The sequence below is a fragment of the Dromiciops gliroides genome, chromosome 4, assembly GCF_019393635.1.
Source record: "Dromiciops gliroides isolate mDroGli1 chromosome 4, mDroGli1.pri, whole genome shotgun sequence".
NCBI lineage: Eukaryota > Metazoa > Chordata > Mammalia > Microbiotheria > Microbiotheriidae > Dromiciops > Dromiciops gliroides.
The window spans coordinates 194,262,991-194,283,277 of NC_057864.1; the positions used below are offsets into that span (position 1 = coordinate 194,262,991).

At 41.9% G+C, this 20,287-nt stretch overlaps 1 protein-coding gene across 1 annotated transcript in view; it reads left to right on the forward strand.

The window, feature by feature from the left end:
• Nucleotides 1-471: 471 nt before the first annotated feature.
• Nucleotides 472-20,287, forward strand: part of MRC2 (mannose receptor C type 2) — a 96,158-nt gene continuing 76,342 nt past the window's right edge. The window contains exon 1 of the mRNA XM_043964421.1: nt 472-760. Within this exon, the coding sequence (XP_043820356.1) occupies nt 517-760 (244 nt within the window). The 5' untranslated portion in view covers nt 472-516. The remainder of the gene's footprint in view (nt 761-20,287) is intronic.

The window sequence follows — 20,287 nt, forward strand, 5'->3', positions numbered from 1 at the left end:
AGGGAGGGGGGCGGAGTGGCGGGAGAGAAAGAGGAGAGAGGCAGAGAGAGCTCATTGTCACCCCTCTACACACCCCTTCCCTGCTCTCCAGTTGCTAACACGCATACACTTCCATTGCCCTCGTCTCCCTTTCTACTTTTCACCACAATATACTTTTCGCTCGCCCCTTCCTCTTTCCCTGGACAACTCCCTCCATCCTTTGCCTTCTTCGCCCCCCCCCCCATCCGTTACATTCTCCTATTCTCTCCCACTTTCTCGATCTCTTTTCTGTAATCCCTCCTTCCACACTTCCCCTTCGCTTGCTTCTTCGCTGCCCCTCAAACTCTCCTCCCTGGTTCCTCCCCTCCTTCTCCAACCCCTCCCAGCCTCCCTATCCCTCCTCTCCCCTCAATTCTCCTCCCTTCCCTTTCAATCCCCTCCCCTCCCTTCTCCTCCCCTTCCCTGGGAGGCATCACTCCGTCCTGGCCCGGAGAAGGACGCAAAGCATCTCAGACCCAGCTCCGGGGCCCTCAGTTCATGCTTCTTCAGCTCCTCGCCCTCAGTCCATCCATCCATCCCTCTCTTGTCCTCCCAGTCCCGGAATACCAGCAGTCAGCCCCCGGAATGTGGCTCCCCTGGCTGGCTCCTGCTCCCTGGCGTCACCTGCTGCGCTGTGCCCTGTTTCTCGGGAGTGTGGTGTTCAGCCCCTCGGGCTCCGGGATCAGCCCCGCCGGGGCAGCCACAGTCGCCACTCCCGCTGCCCCCATCGCCGTCCCCACCGGTAAGGCGCTGCCAGAATTGGGGGGTTGCCCCTCTGGGAGCCGGGAGAGGAGTTGGGGAAGAAGAAGGGATGATGTCGAGAGAAAAGGGGGGGGGGGGCTCTTTTTTCTTATCTCCTCTCATTCCTTAGCAGAGGTGCGTGTGTTAGGGGGTGAGGAGGGAGGTGTTGAAACAAAGTTGTCTCTTTATTTCTGGAGAGGGAGGAGGAAGTTGGAAAGAGGGGATAAGTGAGGGAGGGAAGGAGAGAGGGGGAAGAAGGGAAGGATATTGGGAAAGAAAGAGCAAGAAAAAGAGAGAAAGAGAGAGAGAGAGAGAGAGAGAGAGAGAGAGAGAGAGAGAGAGAGAGAGAGAGAGAGAGAGAAAGGGAGAGGAGAGAGAGAAAGGAGAGGGAGGAGAGGAGAGTGAGGATGCAGTGGAGATTTGAGTGAAACCAGATGTGGTGGGTCGACTGGTGGAAGTAGGGGGAGGGGAAGGAAGGGGTCTGTACCCGACTAGGAAAAAGTTTGGAGAACTTGAGAAAAGTTGCCCCAGTCTCCTGTCTAATAGGTCTTAAAGACCACCACCAAAGCCAGCTTCCCTTTAAGTTCCAGTGGTCTCTCTTCGAAAATTCGTTCACTTGTGAAAGATCAAAGGAAGCCAGAAAGGTCCTCAATGTGGAACTATCTTTTTCCGTCGGAGGAGGGATTTCTTCTCTTTCCTCACATCTTTGGTGTGTTTGTTGCTTCCTTTTCCTCATTTTCTCTGAAGGGTGGCATTCCCGCTCTCTGGAGTGGGTAGCCATCAGTGTTGTTTTGGACCACCAGGAATCAAAGTTCAGATTGGGGGTGGTGTTTGGCAAATGGTATTTGTACCCTTAGTCTGGAAATATCTTGGACTAACTCAGGTCAACACTGCTCTTTCAGGAAACGACGAAGTATAGGGTAAGGATTTAGGGGCCCTACACCAAGAAAATGCCAAAAGTTAGCATTTGGTAGCCAAAGGGGAAAATGCAATGTTGTGCCCACTTGTAACCTCCAGGTTGTCAGTGGGATAAAAACAAGAGTCTTTCACCAATCAGAATGGTCCGGGAAGGCTTAGATATTACTTCTCAGAATGAGGGGGTGGCCCAGAATTTGAGTTTAACTAGGGAGTAGACTTAACTTGCAGACATCACCACTTGGCAGCTGGGAGCTGTCCTTGCCTTGTGTGTGACCCAGGCAGCTGGGAAATGAATTTACCCCAGATTGTACCATACTGGAGGGGTTGTTTGATGGTGGTGGGGGTGAAAGTGTGGTGGTAGAGGGTGGGGGAGGTGGAGAGAGTGAGGAACAAAATTGCTCAAGTTCACCCAAAGCAGTTCCAACTTTATCTTTAGTCCTGTTGAGCTGTAGTGTAGTCAGCCAATGCAAGCAGATTTTCGGATCTGGTTTGGGGGGCAGCCACTTATCCCTCATATAAGGGCAGAATGGGGGGGGGGCTCCTTTTGCTACACATTTTGGGTGTATGGTATTATTTTTTCTTTTGGGCAGCTGTTGTGCTCTGACCTCTTGAGGTAGGGGGAGTGGAAGGGGGGTGGGTGGGAAAGATGGCCAATCCTAGAGGCCGCTGGAGAAGCAGAGTTAAAGCGCCAGGCCCTGGGAGGGGCCCATGGGCAGAATGCTGACTCTTGCTTTTTCCCATTGCAAGCATTTTCTGGATCTTCTGAGGAAGTCAAAAAAAGGGATCTTTTCCCTCCCTCTCCAGCAATGTTAGCTGATGGTTAGGAGCACTCTAATGAACTTTTGCTAACAACTGACAACTTCCAGGTTCTGTCCGTACTCTCTCCCTTTTTATACATACAGTTCCAAGATACAGGGAGCAAGGTAACGCCAGAGGTGCCCATGGGAGCACAAGACTAGATGAAAGGGAACCCAGCCCTTCCCATCTCAGGCTCTTCATTGTCCTTCATGGCCACCATCTCCATCCACGTCAGTGTGGTGATGTCCTGTATCAGAATTCCTCCCAGGCAGGGAGAGATAATATCTTTTCTGTGTGTTCTTTGGACTCCTTTTATTTAGCAGAGTGATTTATGCAGAAGGGATGCCTCCATTCAATCCAATAAAACCTAGGAAAACTTCTGGGGATAAAGGTGGTACAGTAAATGGAAAGGGCATTGAACTTGAGGGAGTTGATGCAGCTAGACACAAATGACTCCTTACCAGCTGTGTGACCTTGGTCCAGTTAATTTGACTGATTTCCAGTTCATCTCTAAATGGCAACAACAATATTCCAGAAAAATATTAGAAGTCATATAGTCCAGCACCTGGGAGCAGTGGATTGAGCACTGTGCCTTGAAGTCAGGGAGACTCATTTCCCTGAGTTCAAAACCAGCCTCAGACACTTACTAGTTGTGTGACCCTGGGCAAGTCACTTACCCTGTTTCCTCATCTGTAAAATGAGCTGGAGAAGGAAATGGCAAACTACTCCAGTATCTTTGCCAGGAAAACCCCAAATGGGGTTGCAAAGAATTGAACACAACAACAACAACAACAAAAACCCCCAACTAAACAGCAATAGTCCCAGTATCCTAGGTTTTTCTAGATGAGGAAACTGAGGCCTAGGGAGATGAGGTAACTTGCCCAAGGTCATACAAAGTAGTAAGTAGCCAAACTGGTATTTGAATATAGGTCACAGCTTCACAAATCTGCAGAGACCATCAGTGGCCATCTGGTCTAGTCTCCTGGTAGCCAAGTGGCATAGTAGATAGAGCACTGGGCTTGGAGTCAAAAAGTCTCGAGTTCAAATCTGGCCTCAGACACTTATGAACCGTGTGATCCTAAGCAACTCACTTCATCTCCCTCAGCCTTAGTTCCCTCAGTTTTAAATGGGGATAATAACAGTACCTATTTTTCCCGGGGTTGTTTGTGAGGATCAAATGAAATATTTATAAAGTTTTGTAACGTAATACCTGTAACATAGTAAACCACTTAATAATGCTTACACCCCCCCCACCCCCTTCCACCCAGTGACTTGGGGAAGTTCCCTAGGAAGTAAACCTCAGGGTTAGGATTTAAATCCAGGTCATTTGACTTAATCAATCTTGTTGTCTCATTAGAATGTAACTCTCTGGGGGCAGGGATAGTTTTTTGCCTTTCTTGGTATCACCAGTGCTTAGGTAGGTGTTTAATAAATACTTGTTGATGGTATGGGAAGCTCAAAGTTACACAACAATTCAAAGGACATTAAGAACAGTGTAAGTGGGGCAGCTAGGCGGCACTGGCCCTGAATTCAAGAGGACCTGAGTTCAAATCTGGCCTCAAATACTTGACACTTACTAGCTGTGTCACCCTGGGCAAGTCATTTAACCCTCATTGCCCTGCCCAGAAGAGCCAGGATGCTAACTCCGGTCTTTTGACTCCAGACCTAGTTTCTTTCTTATAGACCTTGCTGAATGAAGGAAGACAAAGATTTGAACCAAAGACTCTATACAACATAATAGCTGATTCTTCAACAGCACTGAAAGGTTCCCAAACCAATTTATGAGCATTGATCTTCCTTTGCCCAAAGTCAACCAATTACCAAGAGTTGGGGTGGGATACGAAACTGACTCTTGAGTTTCCATTACAATGCCTTGTCTGATGATATATCCCGAGAAGGCAACAGTCAGAAAACAGGCTGTGAACATTTTGTTGTTATTGAGTTGTTTCTTTCATATCTGACACTTCATGACCCCATTTGGGGTTTTCTTGGCAAAGATACTGGAATGGGTTGCAATTTCCTTCTCTAGCTCATTTTACAGATGAGGAAACTGAGGCAAACAGGGTTAAATGACTTGTCCAGGGTCACACAGCTAATACTTGTCAGAGGCCAGATATGAATCTTCTGACTCCAGGCCCAGCACTTTATCCACTATGACACCTATCTGCCCCTTAATGGATTATAAGAATATAGATTCAGAGCTAAGTCCAACCTCAACCTCTCATTTTACAGATGCCAGAACCAAGGCTTAGAGAGTTTAAGGAAGTGACTTGTCCAAATTTAGTGATGGAGACCTTAAGAGTTGGGAGGTTCCATGAGAAAACTCAGTAGATCTGACCTTCACCTGACTCCAACCCCAAACTCCCATCCTATCCCACCTCAGACACCCCAATGCTTATCCCTCCATCTTCTCCCCTCCTAATCTTCCCCATCTCATCTCTAAATCCAGTGAGTTCTTGCTATTGCGCCCCATGGATTCTGTATTATAGATTTGTAAGGGATTGGTGTAGAAGGGGTTGAGGGAAGTTCCCCAGCCCACTTCACTGATAGCTGTCAAGCTATGTGTGACACTAGTTCAATAGCTGTGCCGTCAAATGTTGGCTGTTATGTTATTGCAGATAAAATAAAATTTGTAAATAATTTTTATTTAATATAATTCCACATACACAGCCCTTGTAGTCCAGTAAGTTCAGCATTCAAAAACACAAATAGAAATTGACTATTATATGTACACACAAGGCTCAAAATATTTCAGACCTTGAACTTGCAAACAATTTAAGGGGGAAAAAAAGGTTGCTCCTTCCTTATGGAAGAGGAGCTATACATGTGTGAGTGTCTCAGTTTTTCCATAGTGTTGCAAACGCAAATGTAGATCCCTTGCAGCAAAAAATACTGTGCCATGAATTTGAGAGCCACTGGTTCTCACTGGGTAGTCCTTGTTGTTTCATGGAGGGGGTGGGACTTTGGCTGAGCCATAATAGGATTGGGAATGGGGGAAGGGGAAATGGGAAGGCATTTCAAGTGGAGGAAGCAGCATGGGCAAAGGCCTGGACACCAGGGTGAGCCCTTCTATTTTCTGGAGACCAAGAACACCAGGACCATTGTAGTTCTAGAGGCAAGGACTTGTGAAGGGAAATTTGAGTTGACCAGGTAGGGTGCAGTCCAATCCTGGAGGCTCTGGGGGCCAGAGCTGAGGAGGTTTCCTACTTAATTCAATGCTGCTGACTGACAAGGACATTTGGGTACTTTTACTGTGAGCACTTGAGGGGGAGGGAGTCTTCATTTTTTTTCCATAGTTTGGACAAGGGCAGCTCTCAGAATCTCCCACAGAGCACAGATGTCCTAGTTGGGCCTCTGTCAGTTGGCAGAGGGGCACTTGGGTGGCTAATAGCAGAGGGTGGGGGTGGTAAATTCTTTTTAAAAGGCATCAGGTATTTGCTGTTGCCAGAGCTAGCTGGATCTTGTGTCTGTTCAGGAGGGTCAATCCCATGCTCCTCTCCTTGCGCCTTGTGAGTCATATGAGTTCAATGTCTACTTTTTTTTTTTAATTTACAAAAATAGTCTTCTTTACCCTGGCCTGGCTGACATGCTTGGTTTGAGCAACTGAGTGACCAGGCATTGTCCAGCCAAGGTGCCATTGTCTGGGGTGATTGTGAGGATGCACTACCTTCCTCTTCTCACTTTTGTGTGGCAAGAAGAGGAAGAGGTAGGATTTTTCATTCACACATTTTGTCTCTTATTTGTCCATTTTTGAGCTATGACTCTCAATCTTGTTTTTCAGATACCCATAGGGCAACAAGCAAATATTCTTTCAACAATTGTGCAACATTCTAGGCACTCAAAGACAACAAATAAAAGTTCTTGTACTCAGGGAGCTTATATTCTAATGGAAGGATAAAACAAAACATTTACAGTCAATTAATAAGTATTGATTAAGCTTCTGGTAGGTGGTCAGGGCCTGGAGTTAAGGAAGACCTGAGTTTAAATAGGATCTCAGACACTTTACTAGTTGTGTGACCCTGGGCAAGTCATTTAACCCTGTTTGCCTCAGTTTCCTCATCTGTAAAATGAGCTGGAGAAGGAAATGAAAAGGCACTCTAGTATCTTTGCCAAGAAAACCCCAAATGGATCATGAGAGTTGGACACAATTGAAACCACTAAACTAAACAACAACAAAATGTGCTAGGTATTGTGTGAGGTAATGTATAAGTATAATACAAAGTAAATTTGATAGTTGTTACTCCCCACTACAATCTCAATATGGCTTTCAATATATAGAAATTCTTCTAATATCCCTGTTCCCCTAGTCCTCAAGTCTTCCTAGAAGAACACAGAGGAAAAAGGAAGTAAGATACTTCGTATGTGGGTTTTATGCCCGAAAAGACAGAGGAAGTTGGCTTTAGACCCTCCTCAAATCAAGCAAATTGGCCCCCTGCCTCGTTCCACTTCTCTCCATGCACAAACCTCTAATGAGCTGAGGACTCATGAGGGCTCAGACCTTTTATCCTTTCCATCTTCCCTTGAACACTTTGGAAGTCTATGGATTAAGAGATTGCCTGGAAGGATGTGGTATGAAAGGGCTTGTCTCTGGCTAACAGGGACACCCTCTTGTTAAAAGCCTACAAACAGCTACCCTATTCTAATGTAGTTACTGTTCTTGACTTTGGAGGGCAGTGCTCTTCTCTCTCTCTCTGTCTCTGTCTGTTTCTTCCCCTCTTGACGCTCCCTTTCCCAGTCTCTGATTCCCAACACCTATTATAAAGATCTCTTTGTCAACATCTTGCTAAAGATGGCAAGGTGTTAGCAGTGTCATAACTAGGCAGATTTTGAGAAGAGGAAAGGGTAGGCACAGATGATGACAATGTAGCCCTCAATTCAGACCCTCCCTTTTGCTGTAATAGGATCTCTTCACTTTGGCTACAATCACAGCTTCTTCCTAAAGGTGGGGTCGCCATCTTCTGTTTGTAGAATAAACATTTGGTAGGGAGCTTGGAAGCCATCTATTTCAACCCTCATCAGAACCATTTTTAGGTTCTGTTTAAGTGCTTGGTACAAGCAGGAGGTGATTGATTGATTGATGCTGTTGATTGATGGGAGGATGGTGATTTTTATTAGTCTCTGGTAGGTGAAGATTAGTCATTTTCCCATGGTTTGGTTCTATAACCACCATCAAGGATCTTCTCTCATGCCTCATTATGACATGGAGTGGAAACTGGGTTCTCAAGGGCCTTGCCAGCAGAGGGCAAGTTCTAGCAAGTTCCTTCAAAGCTGAAAAGGTTTCAATCTGGGCCTGGTGTCAGTCAAAACATTTGTCATTCATCAGGGATCAGGGTTCAGATCAGCTAAATGTTGAGTACCTCCTTACTAGGTTGGCAACAGATATTGGATTTTTCCACCACAGTTGATTCTTTTTTTTTTTTTCGGTGAGGCAATTGGGGGTTAAGTGACTTGCCCAGGGTCACGCAGCTAGTAAGTGTTAAGTGTCTGAGGTTGGATTTGAACTCAGTCCTCGCTGACTTGAGGGCTGGTGCTCTATCCACTGCACCACCTAGCTGCCCCCCCACAGTTGATTCTTTAACATAACCTACCAAATTTTAAAAAGGTGTTTCTATCTTAATTTGGTGGAAGAAGCTCTCATGCCAATGACATTGAAGAAATATTGCTTTAGAATGAGGGTAAGAAGATTGGAGCAAGGATTCAATTCAGCGAGCACTTATAAGATGCCCACTATGTACTGGGGATGCAAAGATGAAAACAAAACTGTCTTTGATACACTGGACACTGAAATTCTTCCTTTCTTCTGGAGAATATATTAATATACATTGAGAAGTTGAATAATGGCCCCATAAGTGCTGTCACTCATGGTTAGGAGGACCAGTGTGGAGATGGCTTAAAGAGAGGGGGGAAGGGGACAGCTAGGTGGCACAGTGGATAAAGCACTGGACCAGGATTCAAGAGGACCTGATTTCAAATTTGTCCTCAGACACTTGACACTTACTACCTGTGTGACCCTGGGCAAGTCACTTAACCCCAATTGCCTCACCAAAAAGAAAGAAAGAAATGAGCAGAACTAGGAGAACAATTTGCACAATGATGGCAACATTATAAAGGAAAAACAACTTTGAAGAGAGAGGGGAAAAAGAACTCTGGGAAGAAAAAACAGTCAATGTGACCACCTTTCTTCTAACCCCAGCTCCAGGTCCTCCAGAAAGAACTCAGATCTTTGGGAGTGTATGGATGGGGCAGGGCTGAAGTCCTTTAAGCATTGGGAATTCAACCAACTTTTTTTTTTTTTAAGCGGGACAATGGGGGTTAAGTGACTTGCCCAGGGTCACACAGATAGTAAGTGTCAAGTGTCTGAGGCCGGATTTGAACTCAGGTACTCCTGAATCCAGGACCAGTGCTTTATCCACTGCACCACCTAGCCGCCCCCAAATTCAACCATCTTTAAGGGTAGCTAACATTTACTATTAGTTAATAGCTGACATTCAGCGCTTCAAAGTTTACAAAGCAATTTACATATGTTATCTCACTTGCTCCTCACCATAATCCTGTGAGGCAGCTTTGAAGATATTCTGGAGAGTGTCCTAGGGTCTAAAGCAGGCACTCAGGAGTTTTTTTGTGTCATGGACCCCTGGGCAGTCTACTGACAACTTATTGACCCCCATTTCAAAATAATGTTTATTTTAAATGTATAAAATAAAACATATAGGATTACAAAGGAAACCAATTATATTTTGAAAGGTTTCTTTTATATGCATAAAATATATAGGATAACAAAGGAAACCAAATATATGTATGTATTATGTGTATACATACACGTATATTATTGTGTGCACACATGTGCATATACACACATATACGCATGCATGCACGCACATATATACAGGGCAGCTAGGTGGAGCTTTGGATAGAGTGCTGGGCCTAGAGTCAGGAAGATTCATTTTCCTGAGTTCAAAACTGTCTTCAGACACTTACTAGTTGTATGGTCTTGGGCAAGTCACTTACCCTTGTTTGCCTCAGTTCCTCATTTTAAAATGAGCTGGAGAGAGAAATGACAAACCAGTTCAGTATCTCTGTCAAGAAAACTCCAAATGGGGTTATAAAATGTTGGACACAACTGAAAATCGAATTAACAATAACAAATATAGATAGTGCATATATATATATATACATATATATGTATGTATGTGTATATATACACATACAGGTGTGTGAATATATACATATACATGTCTATGTCTATGTTTATGTTCATGCACCCTCTGAAATCTTTCCACAGACCCCCTTGGCAGGGAGTCCATGGATCCTGGGTTAAGAAGACCTCATCTAGGGGAAGCTAGGGGCACAGTGGATAAAGCACCGGCCTTGGATTCAGGAGGACCTGAGTTCAAATGCAGCCCCAGACACTTACTAGCTGTGTAACCCTGGGCAAGTCACTTAATCACAATTGCTTCACAAAAACAAACAAAAAAACCCATACAAACAAAAAAGAAGACCTGCTCTAGAAAGTTAATAATTTGCTTAAAGCCAAAAGGATCAGTTTTTCTCCCCTTTCCTACCTTAAAGTTAGGATGACTATATTAACTGTTATTGTTGCTGGTCCTTTGTTCTCAAAGAGGACCATAACATTGGGAGGTGATGTCATGACTTTCACTGAATTGGTTTTTTAAGTGAGGGAGGGCTGTGCAAGGTCACCAAACTCACTGTCTCCTCCAGGAGCAATATGAGTCCAGTTGTGGGGATATATATCAGGATGACTGGAGATGATATTGGCTGTTTAAGGCAATTGGGGTTAAATGACTTGCCCAGGGTCACATGGCTAGTAAGTATGTGAGGTGAGATTTGAACTCAGATCCTCTTGATTCCAGGGTCAGCACTCTATCCACTGCACCACCTAGCTGCCCCACTTTGTTAACTAGTGAAGGAAATAGTGGCATAATGGTTCAAAGGCTTCCTTTGCAGACAGAAAGACCTGGTCTCAAGGTTTGTTTCTGTTGAAACCTACTGTATGACTTAGCCCTATGCCACTCTGTGTAAATTACTGTAATCTGCACCCCTTGAAGGGGAATTTAAGCATCCAAGACTTCTGACGAGATTACAGGTTTGGACAGTTTCCCCCTCCCCCAAATGTTTTATCAAATATTCTTTTTTATTATTATTTTTATTTTTTAGTGAGGCAATTGGGGTTAAGTGACTTGCCCAGGATCACACAGCTAATAAGTGTCAAGTGTCTGAGGCTGGATTTGAACTCAGGTCCTCCTGACTCCAGGGCTGGTGCTCTAGCCACTGTGCGACCTAGCTGCCCCTCCCCCAAATGTTTTAGATGAATTTCATTCTCTTATCCTATGAAACCAAGTCCTCCTTTGGCTCTGTCTCCCTTGCCTAACACTTCTCTAACCTAGCACTGGAGATTGATGGGACTACATTTTAGGGCACATCCATTTGGGGACTGGAGATGGAGAAGATTTTGAGTCATGTCTAGTAGTGAATGGAGGGCCTGGAAAACTTAGGGAGGGATTGCAAGCTAATAGAGTTGTGTGTGGAGCCAGAGAAAAGATAGGTGAATTGAAAGAATTGAAGGACCAGGAAAGAAGGGTAAATGGGACCAGCTGCAAAACTCCTCTGGAAAGTGGACTTTGCTTTATGACAATTACAAGGACTGTGGTTTATGATAGAAATATGGCTGTCACTGAGGAAATAGGAGCTTCAGAGAAGGAAGGGACCTTTGAGAGCATCTAACTCAAACCCCTTCATTTTCAGAAAGAAGCAAGGAAACACAGCCTGTCTTGCTGTCCCTCAAACACATTACTCAACCTCTCATCTCTGTGCCTTTTCATTGGCTGTCCCCCATGTCTGGAATGTTCTCTTTTCCTACTTCTTGGCTTAGCTCAAGTCAGATAAAATCCCATCTTTTCAAGAGACCTTTCTGCTGCCCCTCCCCCATTATTGCTGGTGCTTTCCTTCTGAAATTACTTTCATTTCTACTACATATATCTTGTAAGTACATAGTTCTTCACATGGTGTTTCCTCCCATTAGAATGTGAGTTCCTTGAAAATAAGGACTCTGTTTTTTGCCTGGCACATAGTAAACACTTATTAAATATATATCTTGACTCCCTGACTGAAGTCAGTCTTGACTTCATATGGTAAGTTAGTGATAGAGGTGGATTTAGAATCTGGGGAAGAAGAGGTAGGAGGGAAGAAAAAAGTGAGAAAGTCTCAGTAAGGGACAAAATGTGTCAATTAAGAACATTTTGTCTGGCATGCTGTCAGGAGAGACAGGAAGTTGAGATCTAGGCCAGGCTGGCTGAATACCTTAACATTAACTAGTATAGGGTGACCTCACTATCCTAGAGGGGACAGGAGCCATCCCTTTCTATGTGACACTTTCCTCCCATTAAGCTGGAGGGATCAGGCAATTTAGGGAAGCAAACAGGAGTCAAGTCCAGTGGCACAAGGAACAATCTTGCCAGTATCAGGCTTCTTCCTAGATAGACTATGAAGGTCTTAGCTAGAAGCAGTTACTTTCCCTTCCTGCATTCTAGAGTGCTTATGGAAAAGATGTAGGAGATTCTCTGAAGAAGTGGTTCCTCAAGTGCAGTGATCCAAAACAATTTCAAAGAACTGATGATAGAAAATGTTCTCCACATCCAGAAAAAAGAACTGTGGATTCTGAATGCAGATTGAACCATACCGTTTCTACTTTTTGGCTAGTTTTTCTTCTTCTTCTTTTTTTTTTTTTTGAGGTTTTCCCCTTGTGTTCTGCTTCTTTCACAATATGATTAATGCAGAAATATGTTTAATGTGATTGTATATATATAACCTATATCAGATTGCTTTCTGTCTTGGGGAGGGGGGAGGGAAGGGAGGTTGGGAGAAAAATCTGGAGCTAGAAATCCTATGAAAACAAATGTTGAAAACTACATGTAACTGGAAAAGAATAAAACACTTTTATGATTAAAAGAAGAAGAAATGGTTCCTCAGTCTTGTTTTTCCTCAGACCTCTTCCTCTTATCTTGGTTCAAATCTGAATATTGCTAAATAATCATCTGTCATGGTCTGGTCACAAGAAATAATTTATATGTGTATCTTACTTTGTGTAGCAGACATATTATATTTTTAAAGAGCGACAGATCTAGAATTGGAAAGGATCTCTTTCTGAAGACCACCTTATCCAGTGCCTTGTTTTCCTCATGGAGACTGAGTAACTTGCCTAAAGTCACAACAGGCAACAATATCAGGGGCCAGATTTGAATCCAGGTCCTCTGATGTCAGTGTTCTTTCCACTGTATCATACTCCTGCCAGTGGACTTTAATGACTCAGGAGGAGAGAGTGATGCTGACTACTTTGTGCAACTCTGACTCACTTAAATAAATTCACACATAAATCAAGGCTTCACTTGTGATGTCATTGGTCCTCTCAAAAACAAAGGACAAACAACAACTCTCTCCTGATGTGCATCTTCCATTTCTTAAAAATGGAATCCTTATCTTTTGTTGACCTCTGCTATAATTTCAGAGATGTATTATCTTAATTTCTAAAGGAGATGGAGATTTTAAGACTAGTGACTTGTAACTCTCTAGAATGTGCTGTACTTAGAATCCTGGGTTTGAATCCTGGTTATATCATTAACTAGTTAATCAACTTTTGGGGGCCTCAATTTTCTCATGTGAAAAATGATTGGGTTAGATTAGATCAAGGGTTCTGAACCTGAAGTCCATGAATTTGTTTTTTAAAAATATTTTGATGATTGTATTTAATTATAATTAGTTTCCATTTTAATAATTTAATTTTATTCATTTAAAAACATTATTCTGAGAAGGGATACATAAGTCCATAGGTCCAGTTTGCCAAAGGGGTCCATGACACAAAAGAGGCTAAGAACCATTGGTATAAAAAATATCTTCCAGTTCCAAATTTATGATCCTATGAATAAGGAAGGAGAAGTTTCTTCTTCCTTATTCTTCAACATTTCCATCAACCTATAAACAAGGATCCAGATATAGCTGGATATTCCTTTGTCAAATGAAGAAAAATTTCTGATAGAACATATTTTTTCTATATGTATGGTTGTCAGGATATATATTTTTAAAGGCATGACTATAAAATAATGAACTTGTTTTGTGTGCCATACATGTCATTTTTTTAATCCTTTGTCCACATCATAGATTCAAAGATCCAGAATTGGAAAAGGCCTTTTTCCTGCTCTGAAATTCCAAAAACTTTAATATCAGAAACATTTTCCTGGTAGCCATTATATGTGGAACCAGAAATTGGTCCATGTGCTACTTTTTTTTTTTTTTTTGTGGGGCAGTGACTTGCCCAGGGTTACACAGCTACTAAGTGTCAAGTGTCTGAGGCAGGATTTGAACTCAGATCTTCCTGAATCCAGGGCCAGTGCTTTATCCACTGCCCCACCAGTTGCCCCCTCCATGTGCTACTTTTTAAAAAACAACAACAGTATATGGAAATGATGTTTGTTCCTCTCTATTAGTAGAGGGGGTATTTTTCCAGAAGCAGCAATGGATTCATGCAGATCTATTCATTCTTTTACCCAGGTGCCCCTGTGAGTAGTGCTACAAATCTATAAGACAACTGGATGAGGTTAGGGGTGGAGTCAAAGTTCAACCCTAAAGATTTAAAATGTAAAATGTTGGGGGATCAACTTGATCATTTAAAATTCTAGGTTCTTCCTCATGATACTTGGGTTAGTCACTAGATCTCCCCCAAAGTCTTAGATCACATCCTCATTTTGTGAAAAGCATTTGCAATGGCCTAAAATGCAGCTATTTTGAGATTAAGCCATACTTCTTGATTGTCAGGAGATTAAATGTTGGAATGAGTGATTGGGGAGTGGGAATAGGGTATAAGCTATGTAACCCTGGAGAGTTAAGGAGAGAATATATGGCCATTTGACTGATATAAGCTGTCAATTAATCAATAAGCATTTATTAAATACCTACTATATGCTAAGCACTATGCTAGGCACTGAGGATATAAAAACAAAGAATGAGGTAACCCTTATTCTCCAGCAATTTAGGCATATAAGGATTTTCAGAATAAATATAAAGAGAATAAATACAGGGACAGGAGCTGGATTTCATTGGTATGGGGGGCTTCGAGACAGGGAAACTCTCTACTAATGAAGGTCACCAGGTTCTCTGTAACTTCCATAGTGCCTTAGAGCACTAAAAGGTTAAGTGATTTGCTGGGGATGTGTCAGGGACAGGACTGGAACACAACTCTTCTTAGCCCTGAGGCCAACTCTCTATCTACCATGCCAAGACATTCAAGGTGGTTAGTGAAAGAGGCCAATTGAGGGGATAAGAAAAGACTTCATGTAGAGGGGTGCTTTAGCATCATATTAAAGGAAGAGAGGAGATCTCTGAGGCAGAGACAAGGAGAAAGTGCATTCTAGGCATGGGGTACAATCAGTGCAGACATTGAAATAGGAGATGGAGTATCACTTTGAGGAATAGAGAAAAGGCCATTTGGGCTAGATTGCAAAGTGTGGGAAGGGGAGTATCATATAATGAAGCTAGAAAGAGATTCTGCAGGGCTTTAAAAGCTAAACATGAGTTCACATTTTATTTTAGGGGCAATAAGGAGTCACTGAAATTTATTGGGGTGGGGGAGAACTGAAATGGTCAGATCTTTACTTTTTTTTTAATTTTATTTTATTTTACATATAAGGTATTTTATTTTTTCTGTTACATGTAAAGATAGTTCTCAACTTTTGTTTATATAAGCTTTACAATTTCAGATTTTTCTCCCTCCCTCCCCCCTCCCCTAGACAGCAGGCAATCTGATATAGGTTATATCTATATATCTATACACACACATATATATACACATAATAACATTAATCCTATTTCTGCATTAGTCCTGTTGTAAGAGAAAAAATCAGAGCAATGATGAAAAACCTCAAAATAGAAAAAAAAAAACCAACAGCACCAAAAACAAAAGAAATAATATGGTTCATTCAGCATCTATACTCCACAGTTCTTTTTTTTTTTTTCTTGGATTTGGAGATCCTCTTCTATCATGAGTTCCCTGGAACTCTGTCAGATCTTTACTTAAGGAAAATTACTGGCAATTGTATAAAAGATGGATTGGTGTGGAAAGAAACTTGAGACAGAGAGACCAGTTAGGAAGCCTTTGCATTAATTTAAATGAGAGGTGATAAGAAGCTGAACTATGGTTAAGGTGGTGGTCGTGGGCATACAGAGAAAGGTTGGGACGGAAGAGATGTTGTGAAGGTAGAAATGGCACGATTGCACAATTGATTGTATATATGGGATAAGGGAGGGGGAGAAGTCAAAGATAATTCAGAGGTTATGAACCTGGGAGGCCCCACAAGAATTGTGGTGCCTTTGACAGAAGTAAAGATTTAGTAGAGAGATAGATTTTGGGAGAAATAGAATAAGTTCTGCTTTGAATATGTTGAGTTTGAAAAGTTTCTAAGATTCAGTTTGAAATGTTCAATAGGCTTTTGGGGTGATATAGGTTGGAAACTCAGGGAAGAGATTAGGCGTAATATCTAGGTCTGGGGTCATCTGCATAGAGATGATCATTAAACTCATAGAAGTTGATGTGGTCATCACAAGAAAGTATAGAGAAAAGAGAGAAGGCCCAGAACAGAAGAATGTTGGCACATGCATAGTTAGAGGATGTGATATGAATTATGAACTAGCAAAGGATCTTAGAAGGAAGGGTCACAAGACAAGTCCAAAAGACTCATGATGGAAAATGCTCTCCACATCCAGAGAAGGAACTGAGGGAGTCTGAATGCAGATTGAAGCACATTATTTTTACTTTTTGGGTTTTTTGTGGTTTTTCCCTTTTCTTCTGTTTCTTCTTTCACAACATGACTAATGTGGAAATGTTTTACATTATTGGATGTGCATAACCTATATCAGATTGCTTGCCATTTTGGGGAGGGGAGAGGGGAAGGAGGGAGAAAAGTTTGGAACTCAAAAACTTTCAAAAAATGAATGTTGAAAATTGTCTTTACATGTAACTGGAAAAATAAAATACTACTAGAAGGAGGGGCCATATATGAAAGAGGTAACTTCTCAGCAATACAATGATCCAAGATAATCTCAAAAAATTAATGATGAAGCATACTATCCATCTCCAAAGAAAGAACACAGACTGAAGCATGCTATTGTTCACTTTCTTTCTTTCATTTAAAAAAATTTTATTTGCGTTTTCTTATACAAAATTACCAATATGGCAATGTTTTATATAATTGCGCATGTATAACCTATATCTGCTTATTGCCTTAGGGAAGGGGGAGGGAATGGAGGGAAGGAGGGATGAGAATTTGGAATTCAAAACCTTAAATAAAAATGTTTATTTTAAAAAAGATATGAAAGAAGATATCCAAGAGAGAGAGAATGGTGTCAGGAAAACACAGAGAAGAGGGTAGTCAACAGTGTCAAATACAGCAAATAGGCAGAGAAGGATGAAGACTGAGAAAGGACCCTCAGATTTGGCAATTAAAAGAGTGGTCACCTTGGAGAGAACAGATTCAGTGGAGGGATGAGGTCAGAATCCAAACTGCTAAAGGCTGAGTGGTAAGAGGAGAAGAAATGAAGGTACTAGCATTATAAAAGAACCAGCCTGTGAAAGGGAGAAAAGATATAGGCTTCTAGCTTTAGGGGATGATAGAGTCTAGCCAAGGTTTTTTTTTTCTTCTAAGGATAGAGAAGACTTGGGCATGTTTAAGAGAAAGTAGGAAAGGGAACCAGTTGATAGAGCAAAGGCTGAAGATTAGAGATTGGAGAGGAGAGGATGATTGGAGGAGGCAATCTGCTGGGGAAAAAAATGGGAAGGGATGGAATTGAGAACCAATGTCCTGGGGGCAACCTAGATGGCACAGTTCAAATCTGCCTCAGACACTTAACACTTACTGGCTGGTGGACCCTGGGCAAGTCGCTTAACCCCAATGCCTCACCAAAAAAAGAGAGAGAGAGAGAGAGAGAGAGAGAGAGAGAGAGAGAGAGAGAGAGAGAACGAGAACCAATATGCCCTTGGCAAGGACAAGGGCCACTTTATCAGAAAATGCAAGAAGGGAAGATAGAACAGAGGATGATGTCAAGGGGGTTTAAAATGAAGAAAATAGGAGTAGTTTATGTCAAATAGCATTAATTATTCACAGTAAAATCAGGTCCTCAGCTGAGAGGATGGGAAGTGTGGGTTTGAGGAGAGAAGAGGTCTGGAGTAGCATTGTGGTGAATGAGATAGAGAACCAATTAGGCAAAAATAAAAAGATTGCCTTCTGCGGTAAGGGCCCTATTGAAGTTAGAATAAATGCATGGAGTTTGGTTGATAGCATAAATTTGTAGTCAGCATGGTCCAATATCTTTCTCTAGTTCCAATCAGCAGCAGGCAAGTAGGAGTGGAAAGGGTAGATTGTGGGAGTAATCTAGTGCTGCAGTTTTAGCAAGAGATGAATAGGACAATGGGGTCAAAGCATTTAAGAGTAAAGGACAGCGTGGGGTTGAATTGGATCATGAAATGGAGATGGAGCCAGAAGGGACCTCAGAATCCAATCCCGTCATTTTACAGATACGAGTACAGAAAACTTAAGTGACTTGCCCAGGGTCACACAGCCAGTAAATGTCTAAGGCGGGATTTGACCTAAGGTCTGTCCTAACTGCAGGTACATCATTGTTCTACCTAGCTCCCCATTTCTCTCTGTCTCTGTCTCTCTCTTTCTGTTTGTCTCTGTCTGTTTCTCTCTCTCTCTCTCTCTCTCTGCTTCCCTCCTTCCCTTTTCTCTCTCTTCTCTCCTCCCTCTACAAAAACAAATAAGTATTGCCGTTTTTGTTTTTATATTGCTTAACTTTCCTCCCTTTATCTTTTCCTGCCTCTCTTAGGGAGTGATCACTTCTTTTTTAATAGTACTTCTCCCTCCCCTCGCCCCAATTACACATAAAGATAGTTTTCAACATTCACTTTGTAAGACTTTGGGTTCCAACTTTTTCTCCCTCTCTCCCTTCTTCCCTCACCCCTCTTGAAGCCAGCATGCAAATATAGGTTATACAGTACCATCATATTAAGCATATTTCCACAGGAAATGATTGCAATTTTTTTTAAAGGAGAGGGAACACCCCAAAAATAAATAAATAAATGAATGAATGAATGAATAAATAAATAAATAATAAGGAGAGGGAGAGAAAAAATAAGTACAATTGATCAATACATAGAAAAATATAAAGAATATATGCATTTTTCCATATCCATGGATACCCACCTCTGTGAAGGATTAGGAAGAAGAGTATTCTCATATCTCTTCTTCAGACTAAGCTTGTTCTTTGGAAAAACTTACAGAAGTGATGCAAAGTGAAGTAAACAGAGCCAAGAAAATAGTATACGCAGTAACAACATCAGTGATATAAATGAAAATAACAATGACCACAATACAATAAAAAGTGGATATTGCAAAATTACAAAGAAATTTACATTCCAATAGGGGAGTCAATATTTAAATATGTGGGTATATGCAAGATATAAACAGAGAAGATGGGAGGTAATCTCAGAGGGAAAGAAATGGCCTGAGAAAGTACTATAATATTGAAAGATTTGTGGGTAATGGTGGGATCCAGTGTTTGACCATCCCTGTTTGTGGGTGAGGTGGGATGAAGGAGTAGATATCGAGACATTAGGAGACTTGAAGGAGCATCATGAATGTTAAAATTTTCTAGGAACTGTAGGGTAAGGGTCAGAGTTGAGTAGGAAGGGAATGTAACTCAACTGCAACAGTAGCCGCAAAGTAGATTGCTTTATAGCCTAAATTTGTAGTCAGTATGGTTGAGTGATTTTCTCTAGCTTCATTCAATAGCTTGGAGCTCTTTTGTTCTTCCCTAATTGTTTGATTGGGATCCTAACTGTATGTGTTCCCCAAAGTTTTATCCTAGGCCTCTTCTTCTCCCTCTACATAATCTCTCAGTAACTCAGGTGGCACAGTGAATAGAGTGCTAAGTCTGGAGTTAGGAAGACTCTTCTTCCTGAGTTCAAATCTGGCCTCAGATGCTTATTAGCTGCGTGACCCTGAGCAGGTGACCCTGTTTGTCTTACTTTCCTCATCTCTAAAATGAACTAGAGAAGGAAAGGCAAAACCACTCCAAGAAAACTTCAAAATGGGGTCACAAAGAGTTGGACACGATGAAATGACTGAGCAGCAACAACCTCATAAGTTTCCTCTTCAGATCAGCCCTGGATCTATATATCTATTCCCAGTTTCTCCCCAACTTTTGACTAGATTATTGCCACAGTTTCCTAATCAGTAACTCTGCCTCGTTTCTTTCATCACTCTACACACTGCTTCCAGAGTAGATTTCCTTAATTGCAAAACTGACAGTGTGAATCCCCTACTTACTCAGCTTCCTTTGGTGAGACAATCTTTCCTTGCCTATGAAATGATGAGCAGGATGCTATCAGAAGGACTTATGAAAAATGCAACCCATCTACAAAGAAAGAACTGATGGTATCTGAATACAGATCGAAGTATATCTTTTTTGTAAAGTTCTTCTTTCTAAATTTTTTTTGTCTGTTCTCTTTCACAACCTGACTAATGGGTGAATTTCAGTCCTGTATCACAAATTACCTTTTGCATATTTCAAACTAGCTGTACCAGAGACATCTCAAACTCAACATAACCAAAACCCAACTCATTAGCTTTCCCCACAGACCCCTCTCTCTTCCAACTATATATTTTTTTGTCAAAAGTACAACCATAGCTTCTAATCTCCCAAGTTCAGAAACTTTCCATTAGCCTTGATTTATCACTCTTCCTCCACT